Raw genomic sequence first — 27831 nt, 5'->3', positions numbered from 1 at the left:
ACAACGTCAAACGCCGGGTTAAATACAGCAACGGGATTCCAGACACCGCCGCCCAGTCCTGGTAGAACGGGGTAGGTGTGTACGAGACACGGACTCGGCGTGTCAGTAAGTAGCCTTTTTACATTTTACTTGCTGATTGTTATTGTCTTTCATTTTAAACGCGAAGCAGGGGTGTGGAGGTTTTACTCGTCACTACGGATTTATTAAACAACCAAACGGGTACCCTATAGAATTAGGGACAAGCATTCAAGAGGACGTTAACTGATCGCTCACGTTGACCACACATTGTTTTTGATAGTTATCTCAGGGTAACCACATTGACTAAGAGAACTTATAGAGTCAACAACATTAGCGTTAATGATAACGCGAGTGGTACATCCATCACCACCACTTTGTAACTTTTAGATTCCACACTCAAATGGACATTGATCAGTGAACTCAAACAATAACCAACATTGTTTATAAGAGCTAGTCTCTAATAAGATCCTTGCATAGTTCAGATAGTGCTCCAACCTTGGTGGTTTTATGAGTCTAATCGCAGCAAACAGCGACCCAGTTACAAAGGTCGGATTAGCCATTTCAGCAGATACATGTTCTAAATATTAGACTAGGGAGAGTACCTTGACCATACATTAGGTTCATTGTCACTTCTCTATGTATGTAACTCCATACAAAACAATGAACCGCTATTACCAAAAGCAGGATTGTTTTTATTCAGATAATTTGAGTGTCTCAAGCGTCTTTACAGAACTTAGGATGTATCTACAATAATAAGAGAAGGGGCCAACATGACCCTGGAGTTTGTCAATTTTAAAACAACCCCTGTTCCTCTAGCAGTGTTCATATATGATTACAGAACGCGAGGAACTCCTTGCGTTCATCTACCAGGAACTGCAGTGGAATATCCTTAAGAATTGCTAGGGTAAGTCCATTTATGATTTTTATCAACACCGAGTATAATAGAAGTCACTTCACAGGGTTTAGTCTTCACTTAGTTTCTTTTCACTGTTCACGTTTAGAGTGCACTTTCACCACAGTAGCACTCAGTGATTCACGAGATATCTTATGTACATAAACAGTGACTATACAATGCTTTCTTTAACCTCCTTGGCCTTTATCCCTCCACAGGTAGACCGAGCTGCAGGTAATACCGTTTTGTGACAGAGATTGCACACTGTTTATTTAAATATTAGTTTAGATGTAGATAGACTAACATTTTTTATTGGTCCTGAAGAATCGCCAGAGAACTTCTCTAAATGGAGCGAGAAACATGTCGACCTAACTGAGGCAGTGTATATAACTTAGTTAATAACTCCGAGTTAATAACACTAGACCTCAGAATCTTTTAACTAGGGGAGAAGACTTCCTAATAAATTAGTTGAGTAAGTACTTCGACCCCTATTTTAATACCCACACATCTTTCATCTACATCACTTTAGAGCCCCACACACGCACGCATCCACCGGCTTCATTGGATTTAAAAGATCTCCATAAAAGTGCTCCTTAAACAAGAGCCCGTCGGGTATTGCACCAGCCGACTCGACGCAGGAGCAGCCCGATGATGATGCAATACATTCAAGGGGGTAACGTAAATTACGATAGCCCTGAGTTTGTGTGAGGGCCTCAAAATCCAGTATTTTAAGTGTCCGTGAACACATTTTTCCCTCCCCTTTCTCATATCTTCCTGTCGGGAACAGCCTTGTTTTTGTTGTTGTATCTTCTTAGGGCACACATAGCTGGACCTCCTTCAAAAAAACGCCCTTACGCCCCCCCCTGTTCATTTTGTGGATATGATCACCAGATCCTCCACAAATAGATCCGCGGCAGAGTCCTCCGATCTTTCCGGCACTCCGATGATGCGAACGTTATTCCGCCTAGCTCTGCTTTCAGAGTCCTCAAGTCGACGATCCGTCTGGTCACTGGCCAGCCGCAGCCGGTGGACCTCCGTCTGCAGGGCTGCAACATCCACAGTTAGGCTCGACGCCGCTTGAGACAAAGAGTCGACCCGATCGTTGGTTTTGGACAGGTCTGCCCTGACCAAATTCACATCGATAAGGACCGCGTCCAATTTATGCGCCAGGGTATCAAACCGCTGACCCACCGCAGCCTTCATCTCCTCAATGGCGCCCATAACGTCCTGCAGGGTCAATTCTGACGATGGGCCCAAAACCTCTTTAGCCCTCTCAGGCGATTTGTGCAAGCCACTGGGGGATCCCCTCAATTGCGCATACCGATCCATATTGTTGGCCTGTGCATAGGCACCCCTCCGAGTTGACTTGGGTTTCGACTTGTCACCGTCTAGTTTAGTCGCCATCGTCCGGAGGCCACCAAGGGAGGCACTCGTCGAAGCCGGGGACAGGGACCAGTTGACCAAATCAATCAAACACCGCAGTCGCGGGCAGGAAGTCCGTGTGTAGCCCGAGAGTCAGGCCAGACACCTCGCCGTCCGCTCTCCTCTGAGACACCGAGGTCCCTCAGCCGATCTCAAAAAATCCCCTCGAAAACGAAAGTGAAAGTGCGGGGTACGCGGCGAGTCAGGCTCAGCATGCCGCTGTTGTTCACTTCGTACCCGGGCACTCCACCAACTCGAGATCGGGACCTAGGCAACAGCAGGCCGCAATATTCGGAGGGCGACCATTCGGGTTCCCGGCGTCCGATCTGAATTTGGAAAACGGGTGGCACCTCAGCGCGGATACATCAGCAAGAGCCCATCAAGTTTACCAGGATTTAGTCAGGATAGACGTGGGAGGTTGCGGAGGCCCTCGAGAGCCGTAAGCCTACGCGGCCATCTTGGTCGCGCGCTAGGCTCCTCCTCCTCGCCTCTCTATTTTTAATATTGTGAATTGGGTAGTTTGTAGCCCCTGGATGACTGTGGCCAGACCCTCTACCTCGAAAGTACTGCAAGGTCTGCTGTTGCGGAAGCAAAGTTTGTTGTGGCCTCTGCTTCCTACCTCTTCTGAAGCCTTGAAAAGGGCAATATTTTTGAGGAACTGCTTTTCAGGCAGTGCAAGACTAAGAAAGCACTTGTTGCTTTGCTTTCTTTGAAGCGCTCTAGTGCTGAGTCTGCTTTGTCTCCGAAATGAGGGGTGCCATTAAATGGCATGTCCATGAGGGAATGTTGGAACTCACTGGAGAATCCCGTTGATCGTGTCCATGCGTGATGTCGAAGCACCACTGTGGTACCAACTGCCTTACCTAGACGGTCAGTAGTTACCAGGTCTGATCTAATGATGTACTTCACTGCATCAACAAACCTGAATTACTTGATGAAGGTTGGAGAAAAGGTTATCTGGGACTGTAGGCAAGATTTCACTTAGAATGTCCCACAACATATGAAGTAATGTCCCAGGAGGCAACTCGAGCTGACAGATCAAAGCGCAAGACTGGCAGAGGACAACATTATTTTCCTGAATGCCTTCATGCATTTCAAATCTCTGTCTAGCAAAGTGGATGGAAATGTAGTTGGCAGGTGGAAGTCGGAAGCACAAGTCTCTCTGGTGTTGGTTGCTGAAGGAGAAAAGATGTGTTCCTCAGAGCTGGTCTGTGCCGTTGGGCTATGTGTCTACCTACAGAGGGGCAAGATCCTAGCCTCACTCAGGAGCCCAAGCAGGTGTCGTGAGAGTGGCACTGAATGGGAGCAGTGGTTCTGAAGAGGTGTGCATACATTAGTAATAAGGATGAACGTAATCTTAAAGCTGTCAAGCTTGCAGTGAATATTGCCTGCATATTAGTTGAGCTGATAATATGATGGTCTTTTAGGACCCAGTAATCTGCAGGTGAAATTGATTAGCGGCGACTAAGGATCAGTCAAGCATTTTGAAAGTAGCATGCTTGATAAAGGTGGCTATGAGAAGTTGAAATTTTCTCTGTAGGCACTGCTTAGTTGATACTCTAGCCATTGTTTGCAGGAGTATATCACATATCAGTATCTATACAACATAAACTCGCATATGTCAACTGAAATTAATACACCCTATGAGTGTGTAATTCTTCACTTTCTAATCACATCGATCTTCACTCAAATAGTATGACACACCTGCGGATTAGGTCAGGGCGTGGCGGCAGGGCATGGAAATAATAGAAGGGTGTTTTAAAATGTAGCCAGACATTAAGGCTCACAAAGGAGGACGATGCATGTACAATCACTATGGTCTGCAAAGTGAAACAATTTTGAAAGGAAGTGAAGAATAAGAAATAGTTTAAGCAGGAGGCATAGTACTTACAGAAGCCAATCATTACCACCCTACACTTAACCACTGCTGCATGTTACTTTGCCTGTGGTAGAATAAATAGGTTGATAAATATGCTTTGTTTATTTTATAAGCGAAAGCAATTTTTTATTGATAGCCACATTTCTATGTGTGGGTGTGAATAAGCGAGTGGGTGAATGGGGCAGTGGATCAAAGGATGGATGAATAAAGCAAATGAGTGTATGATAAGTTGGACAAATGTAGGGTAAGTGAGGTCATAAATGGAAAGCTGGAATAATTTATGAAATCGTGAATGAATTAATGAGTAAGTGCCTGGATAGAGTTAGACATGTTACACCAAAAATACAGATTGTGATATCAGACTGCAGAGAAATAGTGTTATACAGATGGCAAGAATTGCAATAGTTTGCCAGTGCAAGCTTTACTGTAATACCGGGCACCTCCATGCTAAGAATGCATACAATAAATATAAAGAATTGCTAACACTTAAGAACCAATTACCAATCAGAATGTTTGCCCATTAATGCCTAAAGGGAGAAATGATTGTTTTTTCCAGTGTGTTTTAAACTTTTGTTCAAACAGCCATCCATTGATCCACTGCCCCATTCATATTGCTGGACCAATATCCAGGGCTTCCTGAAAAGAAAGGTGCCATTTTGGAGGGTGTATGGCAGTTCCAGATGGTTGTGTGATAATCTGGCATGTTTATTGGTGGATAGTGAAATGCTTCTGTCAAGCATCTATTTCTTTTTGGACCTGATGGAGGATTGGCTCTACTGTTTTGGCACAGACTGTGGTCAACTTTTTTGCACCAAGCTGTCTTCGGTGCAGATGGTTTTGGCTCTGACGTTTTGGTTGCTGCTGAGCCCGTCACAGTCAGTGCAGAGCCGGCTGGCTTAGGATGTTTCTCCAACACCGAGCTGGAACTGGATGTAGTGACTGAAGTTGTTGGCCGGTTCAGACTGTGGCCCAATGGCAGTGGTGGACTGATGGCCTGCCTCTGGTGTTCCGGGGTGGCTGAGCGAACTGTGTTGGATACCTGCGAGCTATAAAAATGAGAGACAGAGTCTGTACTCCTAATCTTTTTGGTTGATGGAAGTTCTTCGACCTCTAGGTTGGAACTGGAGCTGTCCTCTGTTGAGTAGGCATCCTCGTCAGCTGCAGATACCTCGGAGTGCTGTACTCCAGCCTCTTCTGCACCGAAGAGGTTCACCGGTTCGTCGCCGCTCCTCCACGACCTCTCCAAGCATCGGGCCCGATGATCACAGAGGGTCTTCTTTGATCGCAGGCAAATTCGTTATTCTCGGGCGAAAGACCAAGATTACACACCTGATGTAGATCAGTCAGTGGATATTTAGAGTGGCACAGAGGACAATATCTGAAGGGTGTTCGTTCCATCACCCTTGTACTACAGTATGGAACACAATCTGTAGGTCCAAGGGAAAGGCCCCAGAGGAAAACAATACCAACAGTTAAAAGTTACCCGTGGGAATTGAAAAGAGTACCAACGACTGTCTTGAACCGTAGCACAGGAGCACACGTCCGAATCCAATGGTGGAAAGAAAACAATTGAGTCGATGCCTATGGACATTACCAGCAAAAGGAGCAGTCACTGAATCTCATGAGTCAAAAGACATCTTCTAAGAAAAACAATTTGCACACATCCGGGCTCAACACCAGATGGCGGGAGTATGCACGGCATGTGTATCTACAACCACACATGCCTCGAACAGATAAATTATAAATCTTAAATACAGGTACAGCCCTGATGTACATTTCCATTGAGTTTGTTGATTTCTCATCTTCCTTTTTATCCCATGTTGTCAAAATGATAGGTACTTTTCAATTTAAAAAGCACTCATGATAGAGACTTCTAACAGCAGACTCTTCACCTTAAAATGTTTCTCAGGCGTCAGACTGGATCCGGAAAATCTTGAGCAGTACCTCTGCATGCCCATAGGTGGTACTGCATAGAAGTGATGTTGTGGTGCCTATTTAGGGGCCACCACAGCGCGCGGACATCAGTTTCTTTCTTTCTGCACCAAAAGTGCAGATCCGGAGAGATACCTCAGTCAATTTTTGACCACCTTTTTGTGAATTGTTGGTGACCCTTGTATGAGCCATTGCTTCCAGTGTGCTAGGTACATGTCCCCTTCCAAACCTACTGAGTTTAGGCCTTGTGGGGAATGTCACAGATGTCGGTGTCTGATCCCCACTTGTTCTGTCTCTGGTGTCGGAGATCGATTCCCCACGCCAAGCCTTGCACCTAATGCAAGTCCATGCACCCCAAGGCGAATTACGAGCGGGCAATAAAACTCATGGCGGCATGGCAGAAGGCGGCCCTGCGCCAATTTCAGGGCTGCTCACGGGCCCGTTCTCAGAGCTGTTCACATGGACAGTCGTCTACGCACTCAATTCTTCCTCCTCCAAGACGGGTACGTCGAAAAAGCACAAGAAGAAGAACTGAAGCCTTCTTTGACTTCGCCCTCCAAACACTATGCTTCTAGTCCCCACTCCCACACTACACCTGCAGAGCTGGTTTCACAGCCAGCAGCGCACCACCCTGAACTCTATGACTCCATGCAAGCCATCTCCTGGCCACCAACTTCCTCTCCCTCCCACCTCCAGACTACAGTGGACGTCCTGCATTTGTTGGGGTTCACTATACACGTGCCAAAGCCACATCTGACTCCTCAGATGCTCCCTTTCATCATAGCATTCTGGACACAGTGCAGTTCGGCACCTATTCTCTGGAGCAGTGAGTCTAGGGATATTCAGGCTATGATGCCGATGTTTCAACGTCTATCCTGGATTTCGGTGAAACTGACTGAGCCTGCTGGCTCTCATGGCCTCCTGCATCCTGCTGTTCAAACATGCTTGCTGGCATATGCGGGCTCTGCAGTAGGATCTGAAGTCCCAGTGGGTGCAGTAACAGGGGAATCTCTCCGATCTGGTCCAGATATTGGAGAGAACTGCAAAAGATCTGCAGTGGGGTTCACAAACCCAAATTTGGCCAGTGGCAGACCCCTCTCCCTTCCCCACCCAGTGTTCACAGTGGTGACAGATGCGTCACTCCTGGGCTAGGCCAGCCATCTGGGAGAGGTGTAGATCATAGGACTCTGGTCTCTGGCAGAGTCTCAGCTCCACATGAATTTGTTGGAGTTGACGGCGATTCCCTTGGCACTGAAACCCTTCCTTCCATTCATTAAAGGAAGGCTGGTTCAGGTGTTCATGGACAACACCACTGCCATGTGATACTGTAACTAACAGGGCGTAGCGGATCGTGGACCCTGTGTCAGGAGGCAGTGTGCCTCTGCACATGGCTTGAACCTCAGGACTGTTTACTGGTCTTACAGTACCTGTCAGGATCTCTGAACGTCCTGGTAGACAAACTCAGGCATCAATGCCTTGCAGATCACGAATGGCGTCTACAAACGGAGGTGGTGCATGTTCTCTTCTGAGACTGGGAAAGTACCTTGGTTAGATCTATTCGCCGGCTCCGACAATGTGCAATGTCAGCACTTCTGCGCGCTGGAGTTTCCAAAGCAGCACTCGCTCGTAGAAGCATTCCGTCTCATGTAGGATTCAGAACTCCTATACGCCTTTCCGCTGATACCACTCCTGCCCGAGTACTCAAGAAGATCAGGAACGACCAGGTGCAAGTCATCCTAGTGTCTCTGGATTGGGCACAGAGGGTTTGGTATCCAGAACCCCTGGGCATGAGGATCTGTTCACCTTGTCAGGTTGTCTCTTCGACAGGATGTCTATTCCCAGCAAGAAGGCAGGGTCCTGCATCCGAACATGTGAACGTTCCACATGCATGGAAAATGAGCGGCAACAGTTGAGAGCTTTCGAAGAGGGTAAGTGAATTTCATGTTTGGTCATTCCAGCCTCCAAATATCACCTTCTTCACTGGCAAGCTGGTTCTTCGAACGCATGCCTCTTACCTTCCTATAGTAGTCACCCCTTTTCACATTGGCTACAGTATCACCTGGCCTGCCTTCTATGCCCCACCTCATCCATCCAAGGAGGATGAGACAATCTATTGTTTGGACCCTAAATGAGCTCTGTCGTTCTATACCGATCACACCAAAGACCATCGGGTGGAGGATCAGCTCTTTATTGGGTTCACCGGAGCAAAGAAGCACAAGGTCATGCTGGATTGTACTTTGCATAAAGATCTGCTACGTACTGGTGAAGAAGCAACTCTCCGAGGGCTTGCGGGCTCACTTCACCAGGGACAAAGCTGCCACTACTGTGCACAGGGTATCTGTCCTGGGCATCCCTCTAAACATTCAGGAAGCATCCCTGCTTGGACAGTCAGATCTGAAATGATGGGCATTTCACCTTTTCAGTGCTCTAGGACTTTTTGGTCTAAGCCAGTTCACAGACTCACCTCTGGGAAGGTATGGCTTGGGAACAAGTTATTCACCTTTACCTTCAGTAATGCTTTTACTGGTAGAGACTCTATATAACTGCAGATTCCTCACAGTCTGTCTAATCCTCCCCGTTTTCTGAGCTGGGTTCTTTTTCCAAAAAGATCTCTGTAGACTCTGCACAAAAAAAGTAACTTTTTTTACGTGACTCCGCATTTTTGGATCGGACTAGTCACAAAAGAAACCAATGTCAGTGTGCCAATGGGGTGCCTATATAGGCACCACAACCTCACTTTCAACTTATATAAAACCGAGCAACACCACCTACCAGCCCACAGGGGTACTGCTCTAGATTTTCCAGATCCAGTCTGACGCCTGGGTAATATTCTAAGGTCAGATATCTGCAGTTAGTTAAAGTCTATACCGGAAAAGCATTACTGAAGAGAATTAACTTGTTCCTATGGCAGCATCAGGATTGTGTGATGCGATAGGACAAAAGGCACAGTGGGCGCCCTTGTGGCAGAAAAATCTGTAATAGTAAATCAAGTTACACCTGCTAGGTATGATTTTGTGAATCCCTGGCAGGCATAAATGGAGACATTTTCAACCGTTAATGTACATTTATGGTATAAAATTGGGCCCAGAGTGTTCTACCACCCAAGAGTTGAGCAAGTCTGACCAAGTGAGTACAGAGTCTGTTTTGTGTGGTCAGCTTTCAACACCAGGATAGTCAGTATAGCACCAGCAGATTGGGAAGGGAGAAAGGACTTTGCCATGATGGGCCTTTTGCATGATGCATTACAGCTTCAATTCAAGCTGTGAGCCACTAAACTGACATCAGTGTGACAGAGATGTGAGAAGCCGAGGATAAGGAATATGCTACTTACCAGTATGCATCTGTTCTTGGCATGTAGAGCTGCAGAGTTGTACACTTAGCATAGGTCGCCATCTGGTGTTGGGCCCGGATGTTTGCAGTTTGTTTTTCTTCTTGGACCGTCTTTGGAAGTCACGAGTTTGGTGACTCCTCCTTCGGTCCGTACTGCGCATGGGCTTCGGCTCCATCCTCAGATTGTTTTTCGCCAACAGGGAAATGATGGAGCGTAGTAATAACAGTGAGAAACCCATGTGTGTTGTATCTAAATAAGATGGACTGGAACGGATACAGGTAGCCGGGGAGGCGGGTGGGCGTGTACAACTCTGCAGCTCTACATGCCAAGAACAGATGCATACTGGTAAGTAGCATATTCCGTTCGAGGCATATGAGCTGCAGATTGTACACTTAGCATAGATTATATAGCAGTACCCAACCTTAGCGGCGACCACCGGTATCCGTTGCAGCTGTTTGAAAGAGTGTTTTTAGTACAGCCTGGCCCACCCTAGCTTGCTGCTGGGAATGCACATCTACACAGTAGTGTTTTGTGAATGTGTGCGGTGTAGACCATGTGGCTGCCTTGCATATGTCATCTAAGGGTATATTCCCTAGAAAAGCCATAGAAGCCCCTAACTTTCTTGTAGAGTGGGCTTTAGGGGGAACAGATAATGTTCTCTTTGCCTTCTGATAGCAAATTTGTATGCATTTTACAATCCACCTAGCTATCCCTGATTTTGAGATGGGGTTGCCTTTATGTGGTGGAGAAAAGGAAACGAACAACTGTTTGGTCTTCCTGAAGGGTTGCGTTCTTTGTATGTAATATAGCAACGCTCTTTTCACATCTAGTGTGTGTAAGGCCCTTTCCGCAACAGATTGGGGTTGCGAAAAGAAGACAGGTAATTCCACTGATTGATTGAGGTGGAAGGGGGTAATGACTTTGGGCAGGAACTTCGGATTAGTTCGAAGTATGACCTTGCTGTGATGCATTTGTATGTAAGGTTCCTGTATGGTGAACGCTTGTATTTCACCAACCCTTCTAAGGGAAGTGATAGCTACAAGGAAAGCTGTTTTCCAGGTGAGAAATTGTAGCTCACATTTGTGCATTGGTTCGAAGGGCGGACCCATTAGTCGTGTAAGGACCAAATTTAGATTCCATACAGGGGAGGGTGGTGCCCTGGGAGGAATTACTCGTTTAAGGCCTTCCATGAAGGCTTTAATAGCGGGCACTCTGAAGAGTGACAAATGCTGTCTGTTTTGTAGATAGGCAGCGATCGCTGCTAGGTGTAGGCGTATGGATGAATACGCCAGGTTACACCTGTGAAGATGGAGCAGATAGCATATGATGTGTTGTATGGATGCATCTAGAGGGTTGATTGTATTGTTACGGCAGTACATTACAAATCTTTTCCACTTTGCGGCATAGCATGCTCTAGTGGTAGGACGTCTGGCTTCCATGATGATGTTCATGCAATCAGGGGGAAGGTTAAGGTACCCGAATTCTAAGATTTCAGGAGCCAGATCGCCAGGTTGAGCTGAGCTGGGTCCGGGTGCCTGATTTCTCCATGGTTCTGGGTTAGGAGGCATGGGGAAAGGTGCAGTTTTTGATGTGGTACCACTGATAGTTGTAGTAGCGTGGTGTACCACGGCTGTCTGGCCCACGTCGGAGCTACCAGAATGAGTGTGAGGGAGTGCTGTTGTAGTTTCCTGACCACTAATGGAATTAGTGGGAGAGGTGGAAAGGCGTATGCAAATCTGCCTGACCAGTTCATCCATATCGCATTGCCCTTGGACAATGGGTGTGGGTATCTGGCGGCGAAGCTTGGGCATTTTTTGTTTTCGTGGGTGGCGAAGAGGTCTATTTGAGGATGCCCCCACTGTTGGAAGAATGGGTGAAGAACTTGTGGATGCAGTTCCCATTCGTGTAGTTGTTGAGTCTGTCTGCTGAGCAGATCTGCTATGGTGTTTTGTACGCCTGGAACATGTTGTGCCAGGAGAAAAATGTTTTGGGGAATTGCCCATCTCCATATGCTCTGGGCTAAGCGGGAGAGCTGGGGAGAGTGTGTCCCCCCCTGTTTCTGTATATAATACATCGCAGTCATGTTGTCTGTGCGAATGAGGACTGCTTTGCCTGAAATCTGCTTTTGGAAAGATTTTAGGGCTAGAAAGATCGCCAAAAGCTCCAGATGGTTGATGTGGAGCGTTTTTTGCTGTGGCGTCCATAGACCTTGCATTGTGAGGTGTAAGAGGTGCGCTCCCCAGCCGGAGAGCGATGCGTCCGCTGTTAGAGTCACTTGGGGAACCGGGTCCAGGAACGGCCGTCCCTTGGAAAGGTTTGTGGTGTTCCACCACTGCAGAGAGTGATGTGTGCGGCCGTCCACCAACACCAGATCCGTCAGCTGACCCTGGGCCTGGTTCCACTGTTGTGCTAGGCACTCCTGAAGTGGACGCATGTGGAGTCTTGCATGGGGCACTATGAAGATGCAAGACGCCATCATCCCTATGAGCTTCATAAACACTCTTGCTGGTAGAGAGTGTTGAGGAAGGAATATTTTGCGTAAGGCTAGAATGCTTGTGATTCTGGCTGAGTTTGGATAGGCAATACCTTTTGAGGTGTCTATGGTGGCCCCGAGATATTGCTTTGTGTGAGATGGTATGAGGTGGGACTTTTGGTAGTTCACCGTGAAGCCTAGCTGATGAAGCAGTTGGATGGTGCTGTTTGTATGTTGCACGCATTGGTGGTAGGACGCGGCTTTTATGAGCCAGTCGTCTAAGTAAGGGAAGACGTGAACATGTTGACGTCTGAGGTGTGCTGCTACTACTGCTAGGCATTTGGTAAACACCCGTGGTGCAGTGGTGACCCCGAAGGGGAGAACCTTGAATTGGTAATGTTGCCCGTCCACCACGAACCTGAGGTATTTTCTGTGAGAGGGGTGTATTGGAATGTGAAAGTACGCGTCTTTCAGATCCAGTGTTGTGAGAAAGTCTCCCTGGCAGAGGAGTGGGAGGACTTGTTGTAAGGTGACCATGTGAAAGTGGTCTGAATGTATGTAGGCATTTAGAGGCCGGAGATCCAGAATGGGTCTGAGGGTCTCGTCTTTCTTTGGGATTAAGAAATATAGGGAGTAGACCCCTAGATTTCGTTGATTGCCGGGTACCTGCTCTATGGCGTGTTTCTGGAGGAGCGAGAGTACCTCTTGTTTGAGCAGTGTGGAATGCTCTTGGGACATTGGACGGTGCCTTGGTGGGATATTGGGTGGGGTAGATGTTAGCTCGAGGCAGTACCCTGACCGAATGATTTGGGTCACCCATTTGTCCGATGTTATGGACTCCCATACGTGGATAAAATCTTGTAGTCTGCCCCCGACCGGAGTGGAATGGTCTGGGGGGAGCGAAGGGGAGTCATTGTGCGGGTGGGGTGGCAGAACGGGTATTGTTGGTTTTGCCCCTGCCCTTATTGTTGTTGCCTCTGTAACCACCTCTTTGGTTGCCCTTTGAAAAGGTATTTTGAGGAGGGGATTTGTAGGAGGTAGAGGCATTATCGGTGGAGGAGCCTCTACCTGTGCCACGAAAGGACGAGCGTCGAAAGGAACGCTTAGAGGCTTGGGTCTGGAGCGCTCCCATAGACTTCGCTGTGTCTGTATCTTTCTTCATTTTTTCGAGCGCTTCGTCTACCTTTGGGCCAAAGAGTGTTTGCTGGTCAAAGGTGTGATTAAGTATTGATGTCTGGACCTCAGGCTTGAACCCTGATATCCTGAGCCAGGCATGGCGGCGAAGCAGGACACTGGTGTTTATGGCTCTAGAAGCAGTGTCTGCTGCATCGAGGGCACACTTAATGGAGGTGTTTGTGATTAGTTTGCCCTCCTGTATCAGGTCATGAGCTTGGCGTTTGTATTTCTCTGGAAGGTGCTGCATAAGAGCCTCTAATTCATCATAGTGTGCTCTATCATATCGCGCAAGCAGTGCTTGTGTATTTGCAATGCGCCACATGTTTGCAGCCTGGTAGGCGGTGCGTTTACCAGACGCGTCCAGAAGTTTAGATTCCTTGTCTGGTGGTGGGGCATCTCCTGAGGATTGGGAGTTAGCCCGCTTTCTAGCTGTGGAGACAACTAGGGAATCTAGAGGAGCAGGGCCCTTGATGTATGCAGGGTCTGTGGGTGCCGCCTTGTACTTCTTCTCTATTCTAGGGTTTAGTACTCTGGCTCTGACAGGGTCTTTGAATACCTCTGTAGCGTGCTTGGTGACACCCTTAAGCATGGGTAAAATAGCAGTGGAACGATCTTGTAAATCAAATGTATCCAGTAGGAAGTCTTCTTCCACTGGTTCCGTGTGCATGTCCACCCCATGGTAGTGTGCTGCTCTCTGCACTAAATGGTGAAACCCTAAAGAGTCCTCTGGAGGAGACGGCCTTGATGGGTATAGGTCGTCTTGAGGTACATTGGGTACATCAGGGTTATTATAATCCTCCCATGGATCTGGGGTCCCTGGTGGAGTGGGATCCATTGGGGCGTCCCCTGGGTCATTGTCCGGGTCCCCGTCATCCGGATCTGGGGATGGGGCCGGATCGTAGTGAGGTAAAGGTGGAGGGGGTGGTGGTGGGAGGGGGGGTGGCAGTGGGGAGGGTACTCTAAGGGGAGAAGTAGCTGAGTCCCTCTTTTTGGGTGGAGGAGGAGGAGCCGGAGCCTCAAGGCGACGCTTCTTAGTAATCACAGTCAAAAGGCCAGTCTTTGGATCTCTGGACAAAGTCTTTTGTAAAGGGTCTGGTGTAAACAGAGCCAATGGCGCCGAGTCGTCTGTCGGCACCGGCGATTTCGGAACCGGAGGTTTCGATGTTCTGTGTACGCCCTGCTTTTTGGAGGTCTCCGTGTGTTTCGGCGTCGAATGCTGTTTCGGCGCCGGAGCGTCGGTGCCGACCGATTTCTGTTTGTGTTTGGTCGGCGCCGAGTGTCCAGGCTTCGGCACCGGTGGTTTCGGAGTCGAGCTGGATTTTGCAGGCTTCGGTGCCGAGTGGTGTTTATCGGCACCGGGCGTCGGCTGGCTCGATCCCGAGCTGCCGTGAGACTTTGAGTGCTTCGACACCGGGCCCGAAGGTGGGGTGATCGAGGCTTTGGTTTTGGTTTTGCCCAGGCCGGCAGGCGAGGGAGTAACCGGAGTCTCTTTGGTTTTCGGTGCGGGGCTGGGAGGGGGCATTGTACTCACGGCCCGCTGTCCTGGTGTTACGTCCTCCAGGTCGGAGTCGTCGGCCTCGGAAGCGCTGACGATGTCTTCTCCCAGTTCGGTGTGTGTCTGCCCCGAAGCTTCGGCGTCGTCTCCGAAGATGTCCGGTGGAGCTGTCGAGGATGAGTGCGCCATGGTGCGTCGAGCCCTTCGATCTCGGATCGTTTTCTTCGATCGAAAAGACTTGCAGGCGGGGCAGTCTCGAGCCTCGTGTTCCGGAGAGAGGCAAAGGTTACACACCTGATGGAGGTCGGTGTGGGGAAATTTAGACCCACATTTTGGGCACTTTTTAAACGGAGTCCTTTCCATCGGCCGGGACCGGAGTCGCGGAGGGCCCGAAGGCCGGTGTCGATGTACGGGATGGAAAAAGTGCCGCTTCGAGAGATGAAGATGATGAAGGAACTCGAAGAATCGAGGATTTTCCGTCGAGGCTGGAACCGTAGAAGTTCGAAGCCGGAGCACGAAGTATCACATCCGAGCCCGATGGCGGAAAAAAACAATCTGAGGATGGAGCCGAAGCCCATGCGCAGTACGGACCGAAGGAGGAGTCACCAAACTCGTGACTTCCAAAGACGGTCCAAGAAGAAAAACAAACTGCAAACATCCGGGCCCAACACCAGATGGCGACCTATGCTAAGTGTACAATCTGCAGCTCATATGCCTCGAACATTAGGTTTCAATGTTTCAACTATTTGGAGCTTTGCCATTATAATTTTAAAATTGCCCACAACTATGTGGTAGGCAATTCTGGAAAAACACCCTGGAATCAAGGGCGATACTGTGGGATAAGAGTAATAATGGCAGTACTTCTTGAAAGAAACATTGCTAAGAAAAAATAGGTTTTGCTATTTGTCCGTGAGACCAGAGACAAACTGGAATCTAGAAAACAATGAAATTGTGGACATTTTGAGGACTGAAAAGGGCAGACCATGACGTGAGTCCAATCAAATGTAAGGGATGCATAGTCACAAGAACCTTAGAATAGTATTTCAGTTGAGAGAACAATTCTGGTACATAAATTCGTAGTAATTTATAGGGATGTCTAAGAAACTGTGAAATCATTTTGTTTTTGGAGGCTCTGATGAAAATGTGGGTGTTGGTGGTATACACGTTAACACGTGCTGAATCTTCCGAACAAGCTTACAGAAAAAGCCGCTAAGGACATTAAAGAGGGTGGGAGTTAATACTGGACCTTGGGCCACACCAGTTGAAAGGTAGGCAGATAATGCTGATGAGATCTAGCATTCAGGAAAGACGTAAACCATTTGAGAGCTGTACCACAGAACCCACAGTAAATTTCGAGCCTTCTATTCTGTTCAGTATTCTGTGGCTGACCAAGGAAAGTACTGTTGGCACAACTCGAGGAGGGTTGGAGAACAAGCCTGACCCCGTTCCAAGTTTGAGAGAAAATGTTATCGGATGTACATGAAGGAGATTTCAGCCCCTAGTTGTTTTTTTAATTTGGACTGGAGGTCAGAGATTGTTCAGTTCCAGGTAAGCATCAAGGTGGGTGTTTATAATGGTTGAAAGAATTCTGGTAAAGCAGGGAAGGGCAGATCTTGGGCAGTTGGTAGCAAAATACTCTGCAGTGGCAAGGCTTAGCTGCATTACAGGTTTCAGTTTATGTTTGTTGAGGTTATGACCTTTAGGAAGCTGCTGATGGCAAACATTAGGGAAGAAACTGCTAAATTCAATGGTCACAGAGGTTTGGACAAGTGGAGAGTCATCTGAAGCAACTATGATGACATGACGAGGATCCATTTTTTTTATGTGAAAGTGGTGTATGATGGTATCACATTATTGTGGTGACAGTTCCATCAAGTATGGTGGGGATTGGAAGACTGATGTTTCCAAGTGGGCTAAGAAGTGTTTTTTGGTGAGTTGTCAGCCTTTGAGATGTTGTGTGAATGAATGGTTTCGTGCACTGATTCAGTACATGCTCCTTTTATTGACACTGGAAGGATAAAGGGCAGAGCCAATCCTGACGACCTGCAAGCACCTATTTCTAAAACATATTGCAATCGTGTATTAATAGTTCTAGAAAACTGCCACCAATTTCCTATTGACTCATGTGGCTAACCACAATGTTGAAGTGGCCAAATATTTTGTAACCGTGTTATCAGGGTGCTTTTCATTTTAGCATTATTCCCCTTCAGATAGACCTCTAATTTGCAGAAACATGTTTGAAAAGGTGACAATACATTCACATATGCTTACGCCTGGACCAATTAGAGGACTTCCTAGGAATTCTCAGAAAATTTCTGACACCTGCTAATCAGAGACCGTCTCAGATTCCCAGAAGTACTCTAACGTGCAACCATTTTGCAATACCGAAGTTTTAGATGTACATTCCTGCACATGATAACGGTATACAAAAATCTGCATTTATTTTTCTGTTTCTCCACAGGCAAAACATTATTATCAGTATTATTATCATCATTTGTTAAGCTCAACGTATCATCCCGAGGGGATCTCTCGGCGCGGCAGTATCAAACAACAATTAGAAAAAGAATGGCCAGTCAGAGATTAAACAGCCAGGTTTTGAAAACTTTTCTGAACTGAATTAAGTTAGTGCAGGAGCGAATGTGAAACGGCAGCTTATTCCATTGGTGGGGGGCCAAGAAAGAAAAAGAACGACCACCCAGTCTAGCTTTGTTTATCTGTTTGGGGCAAAGTAATAACTGGTCACTGGATCCAAGTAGCCGGGTGGGAGTATATCGCTGTAATTTATTTTTCAGATAGTCTAGTCCCCTTCCCTGCAGGGTTTTAAAGACCAGACATAGAAGCTTAAATAGAGCTATACATTAGACAATATAAAGTATTGGCACACTTCCGCCCCAATCCCAAATCCAAACAACCATTAATTCCTGTCCATCATTGGAGTAAATATACAATAATAATAGGGGGCAGACTATCTGCAAAATGTTGATGATTACCCTGAAATCTCTGTGTTTGTTGGTGTTTCACCAACCATACTTTGACTTCACAAAAGCCATCAGTTGGGCACAATCCTTTAGTTAGGCGTGCAACGAACGCTGAGAATTGAGCTCTCAAGAGTAATTTGACAAATCTGAGGCTTATTCCCCCAGTTAGTCAGAGGTTATAGTATCACAGAGAAGATATAATCTACACTGAAAAAAAAGTACAAGGTACTTGGTGGAAACAATATTTTTACATACATATTCATCATTTCAGTAATAATCTGTATGCACAGGAGGGATGTTTCCCCCAGTAACCAATACACAGGCTAAACCCTCATTTTCAGCAGAAAAGAAGGTTTTGTAAAATAATGTGTCACCTGTGACATGTAACGGGCAGGATAATTTTATACAGTTGTGGTATTTTCCTATTGATCAGTGGTTGAAGAGCTTCTTTGAGACGATGGTAGTTGCGCTCAAGTTCACGCTGGTATTCCTTTTGATCCGGACCGATCAGACTCTTGTTTTTACGCAGTGCATCTTCACACCTAGAAGAGAAACCATATGAGACTTTGTCTTGCAGCAGGCAACAGGATAGCTTTAGAAACTTAATTACATGCTCAAGTCATAGTGCATCAAAGGTTACATCACAAATGAACACACATTATAACCATGGCATGATAAACAGACTGCCAATGTATTCAGCACTGGTGAAGTGGGGAACATCACTTTCACAGAACAGCTCTAATGGCATCTGACATGGCAGCATTCGACTAATATCATTACAACAAGGACCTAACAGCCTCTTATTAATAGTGACCAGTCAATCGACATCTATGACTATCGTCAGCAAATTGTAAGCACTGTTTGTATCACGTTACACATCTCTCTGCATAACTTTGTTTCCTTTTTATTAATAAATTATTGTAGGGCTAATGAAGCTGATGCAAAAGACAAACCACTGCCTAAAGCAACAGGCATGGGCAAAGCCAATATATCTTACTTTTGTTTTTTTTTTCCTATTCAGACTCACTGACTTTACAAATACTAATTATCCAATCAAAAGGATGGCAAAGAAGCTATCTTCCTGGAGATGGACACATATTGAAGGGGGAAGCCACTATATAAAATTCAAGCAAATGAGCGTGAGAAGAAAGACATCCCCAAGGCGCACATGCATATACGTTACCACACAGATATGCACCTAGGAAATGACGTTATCACCATTATTTTGTTTACTTACCAATACAAGTTGGCAAATATCATTTGGATTGAACAATTTAAAATAATGAATGCAACACAATGGAATAGCCCGGATGCTGGGTCTTAAAAAACAACAACAACAACAAAAACCAGATTAGGTGGGGGTAGTTTTAAATAAAACTAAAGTTGGGAGTGGGCAGGATGGGAAACACAGCACATGTTGGAAAGAGAACAACGTGGGGAGGGGAGCAAGCAACACAGGGTGGAAGGGGAAGCATACAAGAGAGCAAGCAACACAAGTGGGAGGGGAAGCATATGAAAGAGCGAACAGCAAATGAAGTAGAGAACACCACAGAGTGGGGGAGAAGCACACAATGAAGAAAGGTAGGAAACATGAAGCTTCCAGAGGGTGAGAGCTGGAAAACACAGACACTCTCATGGAGTGCTTAAGGAAAAATAACGGTTTTCCCTAAACGTGAGCAGTGGAAGGATACAAGTCATTCAAGCAAAAGGATTGTAAAGAAGCTATGTCCCAGGGGAAGGACAAATACAAGAACAACAAGGAAAGGCACTGAGCAAGAAAATTAGAGTGACAATAAAGCAAACCAATGGTAAGCAATGGATGAGTTTTAAGCCCACTATAAGACATCGGTAAGCTGACAATAGTTATTTTTCCGCCAGACAGCTTCACTTTCTGATAGGCTCAATCTAAAAAGGTTTTCTCTTTTTTATCTTTGTGAGAGCAAAACAAAATAAGTTACCACAAAATAGAGCCTCTAATACATTTTTCCCAATAGGATAGTTACCAAGAACTCTTTCAAAACCTAATTTTAGTTTTGGGTATATTTGCCACCATTGTCTAAAGAATATTAGTTTGTCAGGAGTTTAGTTACTTAACGTTCGAGTTTAGAACAATATATCAATCACGATATATAAAAAACTGCACTGGGCAGACAAGGAGCACACTGCCGTGTGTATGCTGGTACATGTGGGACCGTTGCATGCAGCAATACCGAATGGATTGATGCAGGTGGTTGCAAGTGTAAGAATGCAAGTGAGTAGTTCCCTTAGCTGGAAATGACAGAGCCACATGAAAATAGCAATAATTTTAAAACGTTTTATGTTAAGTAAAGACAACAGGTAATACTTTAAAGCAATATTTGTTGGTGATGTAGCTCAGAAAGCACATTAAAAGTATAAATGTACAATAGTAATATATTGCTAGTGCAAGACCTTACACTTGGGGGTCTAATCAAAAGTAACCTTTATGGTGAATCTAGTACTCTTAGGACATAGGTCTCATCTAAAGGTAACCACTGGGGATTGGTGCTCGTATAGCACAACAGAAATCTTCTATAAAATATTTAGAATGAAAACAGTGCATAGCCACTCTGACTCAAGTGCATCCATCCATGAGGGTACCTACACCCCCATTTGTAACCTTTGATTCATGTTTCATCTTCTTAATGGTAGACCAGCTGGTAACTTTGGCACTATCTAATTCAATGATAAGTATGTACATAGGAGCTTGCAAAAATGAGCACACCTATAATAGAGTGTTCTGGTGTTACCATAAAGGAAACTTCATATTTTTGTGAATGGCTCTTCTGTACCCAATAACTGAGAATTAATTTCTTAGTAGAACTATTGTTGGAGCTGGCGAGATGGCTGCTGACTGACCTCTGTGAGAACCACTGTTTGGGCCCTCTCTCCTTGATCAGTCTGATGGATTGACTTAAGTTGGTAAACCCTGAGGACATGCCGCTGAGCACCTACCTGATAGAGCGGCTGTTCACCAGGCTGCGGAGACGAGGTTCGAGTCGGGGGCTGAGGATACTTTCGATGGAAACACAGCGGGAGTTTGGAGTTGCCTACGACTCAGGGTGCCCAATCTGCGGGGGTCTGATGGCACCCAAAATAACTAGGTCCACAAAAGACGGAACTATGAAGGACCCGCCGAAGGAGATCAGTGTGGCGATAAGGGACCGGGGCAAAATCGCCGTGGTGCGCCATCATGGGTATCTCCTAACATGGTAGCGGTAGTAATTGCACAGTCGATTGGCACTGAAGGTGGTGACTCTGATGGGAGCGGGACCAGTTCAGCGGCTCAGGATCAGGCTTGTGCAGAAAATAACTTAAAAATCGACCTGGTGGAACTCGGTGAACTTGCTTTGAATGAGGCTAGATGGGGATGAGGGGGTGTAGGCTTAAATTCAATTGCCTTGCGATCTCCAGAGCGGGATACATTATTTTCTTTAAATGATGATACAGACATCTCTTCTACAAGCGATGTGAATACATCTCTAGGGTCTGAATCAGATGACTCCTTTGGGGACTCCTCTGCTTCTCAAAAGATCCAACGCTTGAGGACCCTATCCCAGAAACGGAGATCTAAGTCTAAATCTAGAACCAGCCCTCCTAAGAGCCCTTCTAAGAATGATACTGCAAGGAAACTTAAATGGGACTACTCTGCAACAACTCAAACGTATGAGGAGGAAGGGGAATTGGTTATACCGGAGAAGACAGGACACCCAGAGGCTCCTCCTGCCCTCCCTGCCTCACCATCATTAGAATTAGTGTATTCCACCTTAAAGCAGATGCAGGGGGAGGCGAGATTAGAAAGTCGTAGGGCACACCAAGCAACCAAGAAGTTGCAGGGATCACTTCGGAAAGTTAATAAACTGTGCTCCGATATGGCTGAAAGGGTCACACATGTTGAAGAAAGAACTGTCACTTTAGAAGAGGAAATGGTAAAACTACAAAGCTTTAAGGAGACACAAGAGAGACAGTCCGAAGATGTGATGTGGAAACTCGAGGATTTCGAGAACCATCAGCGCAGGAACAATGACTGACTGCTGGGCATTGCGGAAAAAATAGAAGGCGAGAACATTATGTCCTTTGTAGCCAAACTTCTGAAGGGAGCATTCACGGACCTGGCCCAATGGAATTGTGACATTGAAGTTCAGCGAGCGCATTGCTTTCCTTTTAATCAAAGGAAAAGTAATGATGGGAGACAGGGGGAGCACCCGAGAGCCATTCTTGTTTATAGCGGCAACTTTCTCCTTCGGCAGGCAATTCTGGATAGAGCACGACCAGAAGGATTTAAAATGAGGTTACCTTAAGGAACTGGCGTTTGCATGCTGTATGGCTGATATTTCTATCTCTATCTCTACTACAGGGGACGATCAGCTAGCCTCCTTATTTGTTCAACTTGTGGTTGAGCCTGCCTTCCTCCTTATATATTTTTTTTCTTCTTCTTTTTAGTTCTTTAGTTAGGATTAAAAGGCACAAATGAGGCACAGGGGGTGTATCTGGAGTGTATTTGGAGTTTGGGTGATCGTGGGAGGGTGGAGCCGGCAGCGGCTCGAGTTGGGAGCTACAGTGGCCACGCATAGGTCATGCTTGACCTATTTGCCTGTGTGGGGATTGGGGTGGGGTGGGGGGGACAAGCAGGGCAGTTGGGGAGGGAGGTCACGGTACTTGAGGATGAATATAGTGAATACAAGGAATCAATACAGGGTGCATTTAAAAATGAAGGCTCAAAGAGCTGAAATCAAAGAGTTAAAACAAAAGAGCAAAATACATAATAATGTAGGGATTGCGAAGGGCAAGATGGCTAATATTAAGCAATGAGTCTGCGGATAGCATCAATTAATATATGCGGCCTTAATGATCTGACTAAGCGAAAAAGGGTGGCAGTGATTTCGGAAACTATGCAGGTAGACATTTTATGCGTCCAAGAGACCCGTATTGAGGATAGCAGGGATAATCTCATGGAACAGTTGGGCTTTAAATTAATTATTAACACTAAACAGGGCACTAGGACAAGAGGGGTTGCCATCCTATCCCGCTGAAATGACGTTGTCTTTAAAAGGAAAATAGCTGATAAATGGGGCCGCTGGGTGCTGGCTGAATGTAAGTGGCAAGAGGAAACGTTCACATTATGTTCTATCTATGGCTCTACTGGGGATGACCCTGAAGTTCTAGAATTCCTGGATGTTGAACTAGCATCTTGGCCCTCCCCAGTTATCTGTGGGGGTTTTAATATCAACGGATTGGGGGGTCTGTGGGTGGAAGGGGGAAGTAGCTATTCGGGTAGAAAGAAAAGAGTGTATGGGGCACTTACCAATCTGGTTCAATATAACGCGCTTATAGACATTTGGGCTCAGCTAAATCCCACTGACCCTGGCTGTACATTCTTTTCTGCACCCCAAAAGATTGTTACCAGATTAGACTATTTCTTTGTCTTACTGCTTAAAATGAAGATGTAGGATAGAAAAGTACCCCCGGATAATTTCAGATCATAATCCCCTAGTTTTAACAATTACCTAGGGAGGGGCGGAAAGACAAGAGACGGGCTGAACCTTTGAGCGAGGCCTTTTAAAAGATCCCGAATATGTGACTCATATGAATGAATGGATCAAGGGGTTCTGGGAGATTAATAGAGGGAGTGCCAGACCTGGGATTGTCTGGGAGGCGTTCAAAGCCGGAGTGAGGGGGGAGTCACTGAGTTATAGCTTGGGTCGTCAGAAGAGGGAGGGTCAACGGATGAAAACATCATGTAAGGTATTGATGGATGCGGATGAGGAGATTACTAGTGCGATACGAATGAGTAAACCACTGGCAGATATAATATTGAAGCTGGCAATAGCAAAGGCGGAAATAGGGGATTTCGCTGCAAGTAAGGCTGCCAAAGAATTTCTGGCAAGAAGGGAACTGTGCTACGAGTTTAGCGAAAGGGTAGTGCACACTCTGGCAGTACGACTCAGGCAAAAAACTATGCCTGGGGAGATTAGGGATATTATGGACAGAGGCGGAAAGCTAATAGAGGGCTCATTAGGTATCCGGGAAGTTTTTTGCCAATTTTATGAAGATCTGTAAAGAGAAGAACAATGAGGGGAACAGAGATTAAATCAAGAATCTCGAAGCGAGCCAGAACTTGCTTCCCCCCCTCCAGCGCCTGAAGGAGGACGTCGCGCGTTGGAAGCGCTTGCCGCTCTCGCCGCTCGGCCGGGCGGCATTGTTTAAGATGATGTCGCTGCCACGTTTCCTGTATGCTTTGCAGAATACAATGGACGTTGTCCCGGCGCGCTACTTCCGCGAGGTGGAGAGTTTGCAGCGCCGACTGTTTTGGGAGGGTCGGCCGCGTATCGCCCTGGCGAAGCTGACGCTCCCGTGGTACGACGGGGGGGTTGCCCTCCCAGATATCAAGCGATATTACTGGGCCTTCCAGTTGGCTGCGATCAATCACGGCCTTTACGGGCCCGCCCTAAACCCGGCCTTTGAGATGGATAAAATGTTACTGCCGGGCGGTGACTATAATCGGGCGCTTTATTCTAGCTCGCATGACGCGCGGCTGACGGGCTCCACGGGGGTCATGGTACAGGTGTGGCACACGGCTAACGTGGCGATGGGGTGGAAGGACCGCTTGACCCGGGCGACGCCACTATACGCATCTGAGCGGCTGGGCTCCCTGTGGACCTCGAAGGGCTTTGAGAAGTGGGACATGATAGGCATCAGCAGGGTGGGCGATCTCTGGACGAGGGGGGGATTTAAAACGTTCGATGTGCTACGGACAGAATTCCAGCTGCAGGACAGGGAGTACTTTCGTTATATGCAGATCCGTCATGCGTTGTGCTCCGTATTTCCGGACGTTGCCTCCATCCCGGAGTGCTCCCCTCTGGAGGATAGAGTGCTAGATGGGCATGTCCCGGACGGCACGATTTCATTGATTTACAAAAAGCTCATCAATGACCGTTCGGGACTGCTGACCGGCCTTCGTGAGGCGTGGGGGGCTGATGGATTGGAGCTGGATGACGAGGACTGGGTGTCTGCAGTGGCCTCCCCGAAAGAGGTGGCCATACCGGCTCGCCTTCGCTTCGTCCAGCTCAAGATACTCCACAGGGTCTATGTTACGGGGCCGAGTCTGATGCGTATGGGCTATGCTGTGGCCGGGTTGTGTAAGCGTGGGTGTGGTTCTTTGGGGACCTTTCTCCATATTCTGTGGGAATGCCCAGAGGTGGTGCGATTCTGGCGTGGTGTGCATGAGGTTCTGCAGGTAGTTACGCATGTGCCGCTGTTGCCTGAGGCGAGGAGATGTCTTTTGAATGTATGGGAGCCAACCGATTACTCAGTGCCGCAGACGTGGTGGGCGACTCTGGGATATATGGTGGCCAAACGTGATATTGCGCAACTGTGGGGTTCCCAGAGGTCGCCGACTGTCTCCGCGTGGAAGGACAACATGGATTGGTGTATGTTTCGGGAAAAGGTGGTGTATGTTGCGAGAGGTAAGCCTGGGACGTGGGTGAAAGTATGGGGCCCCTGGAACGCCTACCGTGGGGGAATCTGTACCCCGCCGCTACTGCCGGATCCGTCACCGGCTCCGTCTCCTTAGCCTGTTTGTCTTCCCGGTTCTGGGAAATGAGTTTACTTAGTCCCCGTCCTGACCTATTCCCCCCCTCGATATTCCTATGAATCAGTGGGGTCCCCCCCCTAGGGGAGCACATGCTGTTGTTTCCGACTGTGGGTTGCCTTGTGGACTTGTCTTTCTTGTTGTTATTTATATAAAAATGAAACCGTCATGTGGGGTCCGGAAGGTGTGGCTGCCAACGCTTCTTTCAACTCCTGTGAATTCCCTTGTGCCGCAGCGTGCGTTCTATTGTCTGTATTACATGCTCCTTCTGTTTGCTAGCGGCCGGCCTAAAGGTTGTAGGTCCATCTTTGTATATTTTTTGGATTCTGTAATAAACGGTTTCAAAAAAAAAAAAAAAAAAAGAATCTCGAAGCGTAGTTTTGACTCCGAAGATAGAGAGGCACTTGATATAGCGCTGACCCAGGATGAGATATATGGAGCTTTAGGGAGTCTCCCGGCCGGAAAAGCTGCTGGACCGGATCTAACCCCCCTAGAGTTTCATAAAACATTTCTTGAGGCTATTGGACTGGATCTGGTGGCTATAATTGGTCAAGCCCAGCAAGGCGATTCAATCCCCGATTCATGGGCTGGGGCGGATATGATTGTGTTCTTAAAGAAGGGTAAACCACCTAGAGAACCGGGCTCATACAGGCCAATAACATTGATGAACAGCGACGTTAAAATTTATTCAAAGGCCTTGGCAACCCGTCTGAATCCAATAATTGGGAAAATTGTCCATTCCTGCCAACATGGCTTTATTCCCGGAAGGGGCACTACAGAACATACCCAAAGAGTTATAACCCTATTTGATGCAGCGGAGGTCTCAGGTGACACTATGGCTTTAATACTCATGGATGCTGAAAAAGTGTTCGATAGGGTCTCCTGGGACTACCTTTGGGATGTGATGAAATGGTTTGGGAGCAATTACATTAAGACTATTCAGGCTTTATAAAAAGCTCCAAAGGCTCGGATCAGAGAGAATGGGGGTATATGGCAATGGTGATAATTAAGCGAGGTACAAGGCAGGGGTGCCCCTGTTCGCCCCTTCTATTCGCACTTTACATTAATCTCCTGTTAAGGAAGCTGGACGCCTCCATTAGTATTAGTCCTATGCGGTAGTATGGGTGGGAGACCAAAATATCGGCTTACGCGGATGATTTCGCTGTGGTCACCCCTAACCCCCAAGACACAATGGTCGCAATAGAAGAAGAGGTTCAAGTTTTTGAAGCAATTTCCGGGTATGCACTAAATAGCCAGAAAACGCTGATAGTTCAAAATAAATGGACTAAACTAGAAGATCTGAGGGTGGTCGACTCAGCTGTTTACCTGGGTATTGAAATAACTCCAGATCTGGGAAAATTAGTGATATAGAATATTGAACCAATTATAGGGAAAGCCAAAAAAGATTTTGATAGATTGAATAATCTTCATATGACACTGGTCGGCCGCAGCAATGTGGTAAAGATGGTTTTCCCCCCTAAAATACTCTATCTCTTTAGGGCCATACCGCTAGAGTTTGAGAAGCACTGGTTTAGTAAGATTGAGCACATTGTGAATAGGTTTATATGGGCCCATGGAAAAACCAGGCAGGCTATAAGATATATGTCATTGCCTAGGGAGAGAGGAGGGTGGGCAGTCCCAGATTTTAAGATGTACTATTGGACTTCAGCTCTTCAATATATGTTTGGTTTGTTTGGGAGGGCTGTGGGTGACCCCTGGGATAATTTAGGCACTCCAGATCTTTACGAACTGTTATTAGGGAAGGACGCGATGAATTGCTTTATGAAATTTACTGAACCAAGCTATTATAAAAAAACGAAATTTAGGACCCTGTTGGCCGCACATAAGATCTGGGCTGCATTCAAAAAGAAAATTGGTCTTGGCAGGTTTAATTACTATACACAGCTATATAGAAATCCAACGCTCCCGGATATTTTTTCTGATACAATTATGTTAGAGTGGGAGGGCAAGGGGCTGCGGGTGTTGGGGCATCTGATGGGCCCTGACGGTATGCGGATGTTTAGTGATATCCAGCAGGAGCATGGGGTTAATATAAGAATTTTTTTTAAATATCTGCAGCAGCTGAGCTTTTTTAAAGAGAAAATGGGGGGGCCTTGTGGCTTTCAGAGATCTGTAATTATAGATGTTATAAGAGCGGGAGAGAACTGCACTATTAGGAAAATTTATGCCGAACTGTAAATATCTAAGCCAGATGACCAGGATGAATACGAGAAAAAGTGGGCGGATAAACTGGGCATAGATCAGAATTGCTTTTCTGAGTCTTTAGAAATGGGTCAAAGTATCTTATGCTCAGCGGGATTGCAGGCTCAGCATTTCAAAACGATTTATTGTTTGTACCATATGCCGGCAAGCATAGCGCAGTGGGGTGGACAGGAGGGAATTAGATACCCCTGGTGTGATAGCTGCAAAGCTGATTTAATTCATATGTTCTCGACTTGCCCCCTGCTGGTAAATTTAATAAAAGCATTAGAAACATTTATGGATCAAACTTTGAATATACAAGTAATTCTAGATCCAGCTTTAATACTCTTGGGGATTCAATCGAACGGAAGCAAAATTCATTTGATTATTTTCTGTTTCTTGTTATGGCTGCATTACGTATTAT

The 27831-nt window shown here is 46.6% G+C and overlaps 1 protein-coding gene across 13 annotated transcripts in view; it reads right to left on the bottom strand.

Moving 5' to 3' along the window:
• The window catches only part of DOCK7 (dedicator of cytokinesis 7), an 888535-nt gene that overhangs the window by 29357 nt on the left and 831347 nt on the right, over positions 1 to 27831 (bottom strand). For all 13 annotated transcript variants that reach the window (XM_085602421.1, XM_085602422.1, XM_085602423.1 and 10 more), the window contains one exon: positions 17971 to 18138. In XM_085602421.1, the coding sequence (XP_085458547.1) occupies positions 17971 to 18138 (168 nt within the window). The remainder of the gene's footprint in view (positions 1 to 17970; positions 18139 to 27831) is intronic.

The sequence above is a fragment of the Triturus cristatus genome, chromosome 4_2, assembly GCF_964204655.1.
Source record: "Triturus cristatus chromosome 4_2, aTriCri1.1, whole genome shotgun sequence".
Lineage (NCBI taxonomy): Eukaryota > Metazoa > Chordata > Amphibia > Caudata > Salamandridae > Triturus > Triturus cristatus.
This window is presented reverse-complemented; position numbering and strand designations above follow the sequence as displayed.